Source organism: Heterodontus francisci, chromosome 17, assembly GCF_036365525.1.
Source record: "Heterodontus francisci isolate sHetFra1 chromosome 17, sHetFra1.hap1, whole genome shotgun sequence".
NCBI classification, from domain to species: Eukaryota; Metazoa; Chordata; class Chondrichthyes; order Heterodontiformes; family Heterodontidae; genus Heterodontus; species Heterodontus francisci.
In genome coordinates, this window is record NC_090387.1 from 35908809 (window position 1) to 35923218 (window position 14410).

Consider the following 14410-nt stretch of genomic DNA (forward strand, 5'->3'; position numbering starts at 1 on the left):
GGATTATTTATTTTCACAGAAAAGATGTATAATGGTTAAAAGAGTGAAATACTTCAAGATCACAGAGCTCCCAAAGTTACAGGCGAGTTCAACAAGTGGTCCTCAGCTAAATGGGCGGCACAGTGGCGCAGTGGTTAGCACCGCAGCCTCACAGCTCCAGGGACCCGGGTTCGATTCCGGGTACTGCCTGTGTGGAGTTTGCAAGTTCTCCCTGTGTTTGCGTGGGTTTCCTCCGGGTGCTCTGGTTTCCTCCCACAAGCCAAAAGACTTGCAGGTTGATAGGTAAATTGGCCATTATAAATTGTCACCAGTATAGGTAGGTGGTAGGGAAATATAGGGACAGTTGGGGATGTTTGTTGGGAATGTAGGATTAGTATAAACGGGTGGTTGATGTTCGGCACAGACTCGGTGGGCCGAAGGGCCCGTTTCAGTGCTGTATCTCTAATCTAATCTAAATAAATGTACATATGTATTTCTCACTCAGACATTACACTTTCCAGTTATATTATAACTCTACAGATGTGTTAAATAGCAATTTCAAGTACTGACTTTCTTTCCTTATTTCAAGCATGGAAAGAAGTTTGCTTTATGAGGATATGCTGTATCGCAAAAGTTATTGTGCTCCTATAAGAGAGTAATGGTTTCCCTATGGACAGTAAAACATGTGTATATTTCACTATAAAAAAAAAGTCACCCACGAGGTGTAAATTCTCGGAAGTCCATGTGCAAAAACCATTAACAGAAAACTGTACACGGGCACTGTTTGCTGTTCATATGAATGGGATGTGGACGCCTGGCAACATTACGAGCAATGAAGAGTAAAATAAGTAAAGCATCTTTGGCTTCAATCAGGACCAGAAGTAAACTTTTGTAGCGATGAAACAACCCATATTTACCTTTGATTGCAATAGGGATGCGATCAAATCCATCAAACTGAGATACAGCACAGAAAACTGGAGCTGAAATAGAGAGTGAATTATGGACAAATTTTCATGAACCTCGAGGTTCTACACAATATAATTTCATGCGATAGTCTAAATTGGGTCAATGTTTTTCATTGTTGTCAAATTCAAAACTATTGCATAAACTAATACATAAATCTTTACCATAGAGCACAACTACAAGACTGGAAAGGAGAAGCTTTCAAAATGTGAAAGCAAAAGATGCACAAGCTTATATCAAAAGCTTGAAGGTGATACTTTCACTGTGATCTTGCACATCAGACATGCCTTACTCCTATTATTACACTCAGATACAAGCCAACTGCATCTTAGGTATTAATTATCAAGGTATACGATTGCTGGGCTTTGGAATATTGAATATGATATATAACACAAAATGCTCAGTTCTGAACAGCCATGAAGGAGCAGTAGATTTCTGTGTGATTTTCATATTTTCCCAGAACATTAAAAAAGACCATGGCTTGTTTGTAATAACATTTCAAACCAACTTATATGATCTAAAAATAATGGAAACCACCAAGAGGAAAAAAATGAAAATGTTAAAGGAAAACAAAGAACAAGTAGACCAAATAAGGTGCGTCTGATTTGCAAGACCACAGTGAAGGAATCACCTCTGAGCTGATGATATAAACTGTTGCACCTTTTGCTTTCACATTTTAAAATCTCCTTTCTACTCCTTTAGTGCCCTCAACAACAATATGCATCTTCACATGCAGAAAGATATTTCAAAGCATTCAGCATTACAGGGCAAAACAGTCAGTATCGAGCAGGAAGAGGAATGTGAAAATTGGAAAGGGCTAAGGTCAGGACCAAAGGTGGTCAAAGAGAAGGGCTTTGAGGAGGTTTGTAAAATCAGACAGGGTGATCAGAAACTATTAGAGCTTTTTGAAGATGAGGAAATAGCATTTTGAATGGGTTGAAGTTTGTGGAGGGTTGAGCAAAAAAGGACAGTGTTAGAAGTCGAGCCTTATGGTGATGAAGGCACAGACAGTGATTTAAGTGGGAAAGGTAGAGTGGAGACAGGCAATGATGGGGAGTCATTATTTCATTTAACAGAGTAGATCTGTAGGAACTTGGAGTTGAGCAGCAGGCAAAGGTTTTGGACTATACAACTCAGTCCTATGGTGGAATAAGAACATAAGAAATAGGAGCAGAGGTAGGCCATTTGGGCTCTTGAGTCTACCCTTCCATTCAATAAGATCATGGCTGATCGGATTAACTCCTCTTTCCTGCCTGCCCCCCATAACCCTCGACTCTCTGGTAGATCAAAAATCTGTCCAACTCAGCCTTGAATATATTCAATGACTCAGCCTCCACTGCTCTCTGGGCAAGAGAATTCCAAAGATTAACAACCTGTGACAGAAGAAATTCCTCCTCATCTCCATCTTAAATGGGAGACCCCTCATTCTGAAACTGTGCCCCCTAGTTCGAGATTCCCCCATGAGAGGAAACATCCTCTCAGAGTCTACCCTGTCAAGTCCCCTTAGAATCTTATGTGTTTTAATAAGATCACCTCTCATTCTTTTAAACTCCAATGAGTATAGGCCCAACCTGTTCAATCTTTCCTCATAACACAAACTCTACATCCCAAGAATCAACCCAACGAACCTTCTCTGAACTGCTTCCAATGCAAGTATATCCCTCCTTAAATAAGGAGACCAAAGAACACAGTGTTCTAGGTGTAATCTCATCAACACCCTGTACAGTTGTAGCAAGATTTCTCTACTTTCATATTCCATCCTCATTGCAATAAAGGCCAACATTCCATTTGGCCTTAATTACTTGCCGTACCTACATGCTAACCTTTTGTGATTCATATATGAGGACACCCAGATCCCTCTGTACCACAACATTTTGTAGTCTCTCTCCATTTAAATAATATTTTGCTTTTCTATTCTTGCCACCAAAGTGGACCACCTCACATTTTCCCACATTATACTCCATCTGCCAAAGTTTTGCCCACTCACTTAACCTATCTATATCACTTTGCAGACTCTTTGTATCCTCCTCACAACTCGCTTTCCCATCTATTTTTTAATAGCAGGAACAGGGTATTGAATTAGACGATCAGCCATGATCTTTTTTGAATGGCGGAGGCGGCTCAAAGGGCCGAATGGCCTACTCCTGCTCCTATTTTCTATGTTTCTATGTATAGTTGGCAAATGTGGCTACAATCCACTCAATTCCTTTATCCAAGACATTAATATAGATCGTGAATAGTTAAGGCCCCCAGCACTGATCCCTGTAGCACTCCACAAGTTACAATTTGCCAACCTGACAATGACCCATTAATCCTGACTCTCCGTTTCCTGTTAGTTAGCCAATCTTCTATCCATGCGAATATATTATGCCTAACACCATGAGCTCTTGTGCAATAACCTTTTATGTGGCACCTTATCAAATTCCTTTCGGAAATCCAAATACACTACATCTACTGGCTCCCCTTTATCCACCCTGTTCGTTACATCTTCAACAAACTCTAATAAATTTGTCAAACACGATTTCCCTTTTATAAAACCATGTTGACTCTGCTTGACTGTATTATGATTTTCTAAATGTCCTGCTACTACTTCCTTAATGATGGACTCCAACATTTTCCCAATTACAGATGTTAGGCTAATTGATCTATAATTTCCTGCTTTCTGTCTCCTTCCTTTCTTGACTAAGGGCTGTACATTTGTGGTTTTCCAATCCGCTGGGACTGTTCCAGAATCTAGGGAATTTTGGAAGATCACTTTCAATGTATCCACTATCTCTGCAACCACTTCTTTTAAAGACCCTAGGATGCAGGCATGAAGGTTGACAGAGACCTGACAAAAGTCAAAAAAAGATAGCTTTGGTTTTACTGGATGAAATGTTGGCTTATCCAGGTCCTGATATTCGCCGTTTGATTGTTGGAGGTGGTGCCGAGTGTGTTCAGCATATATGTGAAACCTACTGAAGAGGTGTATACTGTAAGGTTGAAAGAAAATGAGATAATAAGAACACAGTTACCAGCTCATTTTCAGCACAGATCTTTCCCATTATTGTCTGAAGAAACCTCAGCCCAGTATTTCTTCGCAGAGTAAAGTATAAAAAAGCACCAAGAATCCAGGGAATATCAGGTGGAGGACGTTCCATCTTTCCTGAAAGTAACCTGCAACAATTTAAGAAAACCTAAATATATAAATCTCTCTTCATTAAGTCTTGTGTTTCAACCTGCAGCAGCAGGGAGCCACTAAGAACAAGCTCAAACCGGTTACTTTGCGCATCAATTTGTTTTATTCATGTACTCCCAAAAATTATCTGACAATAAAAAAAAGCTTCCAATTAAACTTATTGACTGTGGAATCACAGGAAGGTAACAATGCAATGTATTTCCAAAATGCAAGGTTAGAGATAATCAACCAAAACAAATCTTATTGGACAACTTGAATTCAAGTAGATTTTTCATTTGCAGAATTATTAAATGGATGGCTATTTTTTATTGCAGTTTTTGCCCTGCCTGTCCTGAAGATGTAGGCTCCTCACTGAGCTCTAATCTCACGGCTTGCAGTTACAGTACTTTCCCCAAGTACTCCAAATGCTGCCAGAGGTGCTGAGTGTTTCCAGTACTTTCTGTTTTTAAATTCAGATTTCCAGCATCCTCTGTATTTTGCTTTTGTGCTTTATTATTCAGTGTTGGCAATGAGTGCATGTAGCCAATTTGACACTAGGGAGCAGCACAGTCATCTCTGATAGTTACCTCACCCAACATCTACATTTCAATCAGGGGTAAGAAACTGGAGCCCTGCCTAATTTAATCCCTTCCCCCAATCCAGGAGTGCTGAAACCAATTTTAACAACCCCTACACAGTTGCTCCATATAATATAAAGACTGACTGGGGACCAAACCTATGACCCTTATAGCCTGTATGGGTCAGCAAGTCACTGATAAACTTACTAAGCTTTTGGAGAAAAGCAATAAATTGATGTTATCTTGAATCAGCTTTTTGTCAGCAAGTCTTGACTCCATATTTACTCTGTTTTGTGCATGTTAGTTAATCAAGAGAAGAGGAGCTTCATTACACTCTCAAATTTATCATTTCTGAATGGCGCCCAGGCCCAGTTCTTAGGGTTCCTTGGCTAGAATGAGGTAAATCCGTCCCTGTTTATATTGAAGGCGATTTGTTTTGCTAATGACAGCTATTTCAAGGGTGTTTAATAATTCCATAATGAACACTTTAATAAAGAAATGGGTGATTTTACACTGTGTGCATTTTTAAACACACTGTAATTTTGATTAAAAATAATGAATTCCCATGGGCTAGTAACGGAGTCCATGAGTAAAAGCTTAAATTCTTTACCAGACTTTGAAACATGTATCTCCACAGAATGTTTATTGGTGATTACGGTTCAGCAGCTTCCTTTACGGTCAGCATTCCAATTTCTCATTTAGACTTTCACCTAACCTCAAGCAGCCTTTTCTTAGTAACTTAATGGTTCCTTGCACATCAATATCTTTAATCAATAACTACTCAAACACTAACTGTATTAGCCAATGTTTTACATCTAATGTTCTTTAAATAGACATTATGTTGGTGTCTACTGTCTAATTATCAATGATGCAATAACAATATGCTCTAATCTACAGTGGAAAGTGAGAACAATTATAGATGTGATCTGTAAATACATTGTAGTAAAAGCAATGTTCCAGGGTGGGAATTCCTGAAAGGGTAAAGCATCCTCACAGGGGACTACAACCCCATGAAAGGAAAAAAAGAAAATGCATTAAGAGTCACAGAAAAACTGTTTTATTTCTGACAGGACTGAAGGAGTGTGTTGCATGTTATAATAGAGTAACTATCGTATATTGCATCTCTAAGTAGGATCTGCATTTAGCTCCACAGAAATGAAGTTACAGGAAGAGAGAGTGTTGGGTTTCACTCCATAAATAAACCTGTCGTGTCCTAACTTGGCCTTCCTTTCTCAAGCAATCATGATTTAGCCGCCTTTTTCCTGGATTACCTGTTTGCCCAGCACTGGTTATCTACCATCCTTTCTAGTTCTCTGGGAAGTGAAGTGTCACTGAACCGTTTCCACTGTGTGATCAGCACCGGCTCCAATCTCAGCCACCAAAACTTCAGGAACAAGATACAACAGATTGACGTTAACCATAATTAACAATAGAGTTAAGGTTTAGTTGTTTCATGTTCAGAACTTTTCTGAGATAAACAAAGTACCACTTTTTAACTAAAAGGCAAATCATGGTAGATTCAAATAGATTCCCAGTAGACAGCAGTTAAATTTAGGTGGTGGGAAAAGATTAAACATGCTAAATAACTATGAATCGTAAAGGCAACTGTTTGGATCTTTGAATGAGAATTTCCTGAATTATTCATTTTTATAAACACAACAAATAATGTTTAGCAACTAAACAAGCTTCTAAATCTCCTGAAACTGCAGTTACTTTTTATTTGGCTATACAGGTCATCTGAAGTCAGTATATACAGTATTCTGAAATAATTTAATAGATTTGAACAGAGAAATTAGACTGTTTTATAGTTAACTCTTTTTGGCTTAACTTTCCTTTTTGCACTCGACCCCCCCCCCCCCTCCCCACATAAAAGTGAGAAAGATTATTGTTGGGAGTTGTAACAATTCTCCATTTCTAACATACTCTGGTATGTCTCAGCCACAATATTTGAAACAATCAAATTATTTTTAGTTTTTAACAAGATGTGCGAGTTATACCCAAGGTTAGCCACTTATATGGTGTTTGTGCAATCAAGACATTTCAGATTATGTAAAATTATGAAGTGTAATGAATTATATACAATACAATTATATTTCCCAAGAAATCTCCAAAGGGAACAAACCAAATTTTAAATGTGAATTCAAAGCACCCTCTTCACATACTGATGATTACACCAACTGTTGAAGGAGTTTTCCTGTACCATAATTTGTACCATAATCACAGTCAGGGGCTCATCACATCTCTAGGAACTTTATAAAGAGTTTGTAACAGTTATTTAGGCATATATTCAAATAAATATAGCTGGGTGAGCAATTATAATGCACACGTTATCACTTGACCATGTAAGTTTATAATCACAATTTTATTTTGACATTGCTCAGATATTCTAACATACAGTAGATATGTAAACATATAGTAGCTAATTAATGGCTAATTAGGTTATGATAATAAAAGCCCTTTGATTGAATGTAATGGCCTGAGACTTCACGATCTATCCCCCATAGGACGAATTTCTGAACTCATGGAAAATGACAGACAAGTCATCGCTGAGTCAAACACAAACAAATAGAGAACAGCATTGTTTGCACACAAATATTACAACATATACAGCTGTCTTTACCGTTGCAGATAACAGGAGCAGAGGACAACGTGCTCTGCCATCGTTCAGGATTCCAGCAACAACACAATCTGGTTCTTCACAGTCGCCACAAGCATTAAGCAAACCCTGAAACATAAAGAACTTGTTACATTTTAATTATAACACCAATGCCCATTAAATTAATTTCAAAATATAAATATAAAAGCATTTCCTTATAGGGTGGCAGTATTTTTTATTTTGGGGTGGCCTTGGCCAGGGCACTAAGTACCGAGGTCTCTTTCACACAGGAATCAGGATATAGGCAAGTAACTTAAAGATAACTTAAAGATCTGATTTCTGATGATAGGTCACAGACCTGAAACGTATAACTCTGCTTCTTTCTCCACAGATGCTGCCTGAACAGCTGAGTATTTCCAGCACTTTGTTTTTATATCTGACTTCAGGTCTTTTTAGTATCCCTGCTCATTTCCACAGCAGCAATCAACAAGGGAAAGAGAAGGAGTTTTAAATTAAGATGGGAATATACATGCAGTTTAAAGGCAAAGGTACACCACATAGATATTTGACGTATCTCATCCCATGCATAGAAACTGTTTGCACAAGTACAGTTTGACCTGTATGACCACATGTAATGATGACATTAACAATGGCCTAGATTTTGCTGTCAAAATAATGGGGAGGCTAATGCTGCTCTTTATTTTTTATGCTGAAATGGTACAGCAATATCAGACGAGGGCAAAGAAAATTACAGCACAGGAACAGGCCCTTCAGCCCTCCAAGCCTGCGCCGATCCAGATCCTCTATCTAAACCTGTCGCCTATTTTCTAAGGGTCTGTATCTCTTTGCTTCCTGCCCATTCATGTATCTGTCTAGATACATCTTAAAAGACGCTATCGTGCCCGCGTCCACCACCTCCGCTGGCAACGCGTTCCAGGCACCCACCACCCTCTGCGTAAAGAACTTTCCACACATATCCCCCCTAAACTTTTCCCCTCTCACTTTGAACTCGTGACCCCTAGTAATTGAATCCCCCACTCTGGGAAAAAGCTTCTTGCTATCAACCCTGGCTATACCTCTCATGATTTTGTACACCTCAATCAGGTCCCTCCTCAACCTCCGTCTTTCTAATGAAAATAATCCTAATCTACTCAACCTCTCTTCATAGCTAGCACCCTCCATACCAGGCAACATCCTGGTGAACCTCCTCTGCACCCTCTCCAAAGCATCTACATCCTTTTGGTAATGTGGCGACCAGAACTGCACGCAGTATTCCAAATGTGGCCGAACCAAAGTTTTACACAACTGTAACATGACCTGCCAACTCTTGTACTCAATACTCCGTCCGATGAAGGAAAGCATGCCGTATGCCTTCTTGACCACTCTATTGACCTGCGCTGCCACCTTCAGGGAACAATGGACCTGAACACCCAAATCTCTCTGTACATCAATTTTCCCCAGGACTTTTCCATTTACTATATAGTTCACTCTTGAATTGGATCTTCCAAAATGCATCACCTCGCATTTGCCCTGATTGAACTCCATCTGCCATTTCTCTGCCCAACTCTCCAATCTATCTATATTTTGCTGTATTCTCCGACAGTCCCCTTCACTATCTGCTACTCCACCAATCTTAGTGTCGTCTGCAAACTTGCTAATCAGACCACCTATACTTTCCTCCAAATCATTTATGTATATCACAAACAACAGTGGTCCCAGCACGGATCTCTGTGGAACACCACTGGTCACACTTCTCCATTTTGAGAAAATCCCTTCCTCTCTGTCTCCTGTTGCCCAGCCAGTTCTTTATCCATCTGGCTAGTACACCCTGGACCCCATGCGACTTCACTTTCTCCATCAGCCTACCATGGGGAACCTTATCAAACGCCTTACTGAAGTCCATGTATATGACATCTACAGCCCTTCCCTCATCAATCAACTTTGTGACTTCCTCAAAGAATTCTATTAAGTTGGTAAGACATGACCTTCCCTGCACAAAACCATGTTGCCTATCACTGATAAGCCCATTTTCTTCCAAATGGGAATAGATCCTATCCCTCAGTATCTTCTCCAGCAGCTTCCCTATCACTGACGTCAGGCTCACAGGTCTATAATTACCTGGATTTTCCCTGCTACCCTTCTTAAACAAGGGAACAACATTAGCAATTCTCCAGTCCTCCGGGACCTCACCCGTGTTTAAGGATGCTGCAAAGATATCTGTTAAGGCCCCAGCTATTTCCTCTCTCGCTTCCCTCAGTAACCTGGGATAGATCCCATCTGGACCTGGGGACTTGTCCACCTTAATGCCTTTTAGAATACCCAACACTTCCTCCCTCCTTATGCCGACTTGACCTAGAGTAATCAAACATCTGTCCCTAACCTCAACATCCTTCATGTCCCTCTCCTCGGTGAATACCGATGCAAAGTACTCGTTTAGAATCTCACCCATTTTCTCTGACTCCACGCATAACTTTCCTCCTTTGTCCTTGAGTGGGCCAATCCTTTCTCTAGTTACCCTCTTGCTCCTTATATATGAATAAAAGGCTTTGGGATTTTCCTTAACCCTGTTTGCTAAAGATATTTCATGACCCCTTTTAGCCCTCTTAATTCCTCGTTTCAGATTGGTCCTACATTCCCGATATTCTTTCAAAGTTTCGTCTTTCAGAGACAGTTAAAGGCAGATGTCCAAAAGTTGCTGTTCAAGTTGTGTTGCTATGCCTCTTACAGATGGGATTCTTTATTCTTACTAAGGACTTGACTCAAGCAACTATGGAAACATACATAATATAAAAGCAAAATACTGCGGATGCTGGAAATCTGAAATAAAAACAAGAAATGCTGGAAATACTCAGCAGGTCTAGCAGCATCTGTGAAAAGGGAAGCAGAGTTAACGTTTCGGGTCAGTGACCCTTCTTCGGAAACATACATTTGAGTTACTGAATTTTACTCATGAAAACAAAAAACTCCCATTGAAAGTTATGTCAGTGCTTATATTGTGTTGTATATCTGATATTGTAACACTGCAGCAAGCCTGTGATTGCTGAGGGATTTATGCTAATCATATGATAACATGAACTAATTATGTCAAGCATGTGATGCTATGGGCCCCTCCTGCTAACCATGTTCCATTTACATCCTCACAAGAACGAATAAGCTAAATATTTATTTTGCTACTGGTTATCTTTAGTTTTCCTCCCCTTTTTTTCTTTCATGCAACAAAGCCCCAACCCATTTATTTTGTTGCAGCAGTTTGATCTGAACTGTTGTCTGCTCTTCCTACTGCCAGGAAATGCTGCCAATTCTTCTTCACAAGACTTATTCAACTTAGCTTATCTATCCAAAATAAAAGACTTGTATTCCTCCCATCACATCATCTTACTCTCAAGTAAGTCTAAAATTTTTGTTTGCCCTGAACTTCACTTTTACCACTTCTCAGGCATTGCCCCTTTGTTCTCATACTTTAACACATCATGAAATTGAACACTAGTATAACCTCATCAACGCCTTTTAATAACCTAGATACTTCTGCAAGAGGGAAACAACCCTTTTTCAGTCTCCTGCTTTCAAGGCAGCAGAGTTTCCCCAGCTCTTCCTCGTAACTAACCCTTTGACGCTAGGGATTAGTCTTCTGGCTCTTCTCTACATCCGCACCATGTCCTGAATGCTTCCCTTAGACTGGTGACCGCTCTGTAATATAATTAATAATATTCTAACTTATACTTAACTGACCTAGAAATACAAATAGGCACTCTATTCACTTTGTTAATTACTACTGCACTGTGTTCTGATATATTAAATGCCAAATCTGCTATCACATTCATATCCCTTTCTGCCCAAGCTTTAATTCTTTCATCATCCAACCAATATGCAGCACTTTGCAATGAGCTACATCAAATTTCATCTGCTACTGATTTCCCAGTTGCAGATTTTATCTAACCCCTTTTGTAGGTCACTGGTTGTGTTGTCCATCTCAACAACCACCCCCATCCCATTTAACACCACTGTCAAATTCTTAGCACTTGCATATAGAGAAGAGCAGAAGAACGGAGGGTTTCTGAAGACAGCAAACATTTCTGTGCAAGGAAAAAAAGATTTTAGAAATGTACAAACATGGGTCTCAATGTATCTGCAAGCGTGATAATAGCTTTGCGTGAATTTATGTTTGAGTGTGAACATGTTTATATGCACGAATGTTTTTGTAAAAGTGCAAAATGGAATTCTTGCAAGTGTCAGGGTGGGTTCATGAGTACGAGTTACTGAACGTTCCTCCCCGACCCCAAAGCTTACTGCCTCCCACCTGTGTCCATGACCCCTGTTACCTCCTTAGCTACTGTGATGTCCTCAGGACATGAGTGAGGTTTAGCCGAGTTTGGTATAGGATATATGAGGAAAAGAGACAAAGAATGCAGCAGCTGAACATAAAGGCTTCTTTATTTTGTCTTAGTTTCACTTTGCTAGCACGTGTGTCCTACAGCAATCTCTAGAGTACACAATGCAATTGCAATTTCAAACACTACAGCTACAAGAACACACAATATGATTTCTATAGTTAATATGGAATTGAGTTTGAATCCAGAATTCTGACTTAGTTGAAAAGAAAAGAAAAACTTTTAACAGGCATATAGGAGAATAGGTTAAATAAGGCATTAATGATTAATAATAAATGCCATTAATACAGCATAAAAAGGTTAAGGAGAAACAAAGAGAAATTGAGAAAACATTGTGGATAAGCAAAGAAATACAGAGACCACAAAGGGTTAATATAAGCATGGCAGAGAGAGAAAAAGAAAAAAATTGTTACAGAATGAAAGACAAATGGTGAGAGGAAGACAGAAAGAATTACAGAGCAGCAGCCAATCAGATAAACAGTTACAAGAATAGCGAGACATATATTTTTCTGTCCCTGAGCACTGCAAGAGATTAACTACCAGATTATAAAAATGAGTAAATGTTTAGATATAACTTGGGGCGGCGCAGTGGTTAGTACCGCAGCCTCACAGCTTCAGGGACCCGGGTTCAATTCTGGGTACTGCCTGTACGGAGTTTGCAAGTTCTCCCTGTGACCGTGTGGGTTTCTGCCGGGTGCTCCGGTTTCCTCCCACAGCCAAAGACTTGCAGGTGATAGGTAAATTGGCCATTGTAAATTGCCCCTAGTGTAGGTAGGTGGTAGGGAATATGGGATTACTGTAGGGTTGGTATAAATGGGTGGTTCTTGGTCGGCACAGACTCGGTGGGCCGAAGGGCTGTATCTTTAAACAACTACACAATCTCGGGGTTCATATGACATTTTTAATGTGTTCAATATTGAATGCCTATAAAGAGAGAGCAATTAGAAGAGTGAACAAGCAAACAGCATTAGTGTACCAAGGGCTAAAGACCAGGGAGGCAGCAGCCGTCCATACTAGTGAGATCATAGCTTTCAAGATATCGTGCCTTGCAGACTGACATGATTGTGTTTAATATCACTCCAATGGATGTTGGAACAGCAGAAAATGTGCAGTGAAAACGAAATCTAGAAATAAAAAAAACTATGAAACAAAAGGTGACCATGAAGCTATCAGATTGCTGTAAAAACCCAACTGGTTCGCTAATGTCCTTGAATGAATGAAACCTATTATCCTTACCTAGTCTGGCCTGTGACTTCCGTCCCACACCAATGTGGTTGCTTTTTAATTGCCCTCTGAAGTGGCCCAGCAAGGCACTCAATTGTATCTTTAACCCTTGTAACTTTATTGGGTAGCTCGGGGTGGGCAATAAATGAGACCCTGTTAGCAATGGCCACATCCAATATCAATTTTAATCAAGTTATCAGAAAGTAATATTATGCAATGGCCTTGCAATTTGCTCCTACTGTGTATTATTATGTTGTGCAGCACACATTTCACTCATACTGAACAAGAGAGTAATGATCAAAACTGGATTCCTTACTCTGAAGAAGTGCAAGGTAATGCTAAAGGGAATCACAAATTCCTTGGAACGGTCGTTCCGCTGTAAATAAATAAAGAAAAGATAACAGTTTAGAGTCCTCAATCAATGGGAATTAAAACAAACAAAGGCTTAGTATGAAAGCTATATTTATTACTCCCATAACCTGGATCCTACAAATTCTTGACAAAACTGCAATGCAGATTGCATTGGATTAGTAGTCCACCATAAAAGGTATTCGACAAATTACCATAACTATACATATATTACCATCATTTTCATAAATAAGATGCAATTTTTTTTTAAAAGTTGCATATCTTCAGTTAAATGTCACTCAGCCCTACTCTACTTGTACATACGTATTCATTATTTTTGGATAGAATTAATGTAATTGCTAGAACTAACCAATTTATTTGAAAGGTAAGAAAAGTCTGAGGGTTTGTACTTTTTGTTCAAATATACAACAACTTAGATTTAGATAGCACCTTTAACATAATAAAACATCCCAAGGCACTTCACAGGAGCATTATAAAACAAAATATAAAAACCACATAAGGAGAGATTAAGTGAGATGGCCAAAGGCTTGGTCAAAGAGGCAGGTTTTAAGGTCTGCTTTAAAGGAGGAAAGCAAGGGGGAGAGGCAGAGAGATATAGGGAGGGTATTCCAGAGTTTGGGCCTAGGCAACTGAAGGCACAGCCACCAATGGTGGAGCGATTAAAATCGGGGAAGAATTAGATGAGCGCAGGGTCCTGGGGCTGGAGGAGATTACAGAAGGGGCGAGGCCATAGAGGGACTTGTAGAAAATCAAGACTTTTCTAGACCGGAAGCCAATATAGGTCGGTGAGCACAGGGGTGATAGGTGAACAGTGCTTGGTTGGAGTTAGGGCACGGGCAGCAGAGTTTCGGATGACCTCAAACTTAGAGTAGAATATGGGAGGCCAGCCAGGAGTGCACTGGAATAGTCAAATCTAGAGGTAATGAAGGTATGAATGAGGGTTTCAGCAAATGAACTGAGGCAGAGTGAAATCAGGTGATGTTACGGAGGTGGAAATAGACAGTCTTAGTGATGGCTCAAATATGTGGTTGGAAGTTCATCTCGGGGTCAAATATGACACCAAGACTGGTTTAGTCTCACTGTTGCCAGGGAGAGGGATGGAATCGGTAGCTTGGGAATGGGGTTTGGAGCGGGGATTAAAAACAATGGCTTCAGT

At 39.8% G+C, this 14410-nt stretch overlaps 1 protein-coding gene across 4 annotated transcripts in view; it reads right to left on the bottom strand.

The window, feature by feature from the left end:
• The window catches only part of LOC137378842 (Fanconi anemia group A protein-like), an 89114-nt gene that overhangs the window by 10393 nt on the left and 64311 nt on the right, over positions 1-14410 (bottom strand). For all 4 annotated transcript variants that reach the window (XM_068049269.1, XM_068049268.1, XM_068049267.1 and 1 more), the window contains 5 exons: positions 13202-13261; positions 7298-7402; positions 5949-6061; positions 3957-4098; positions 897-959 (listed from right to left, as the gene is read on the bottom strand). In XM_068049269.1, coding sequence (XP_067905370.1) covers positions 897-959; positions 3957-4098; positions 5949-6061; positions 7298-7402; positions 13202-13261 — 483 coding nt within the window. The remainder of the gene's footprint in view (positions 1-896; positions 960-3956; positions 4099-5948; positions 6062-7297; positions 7403-13201; positions 13262-14410) is intronic.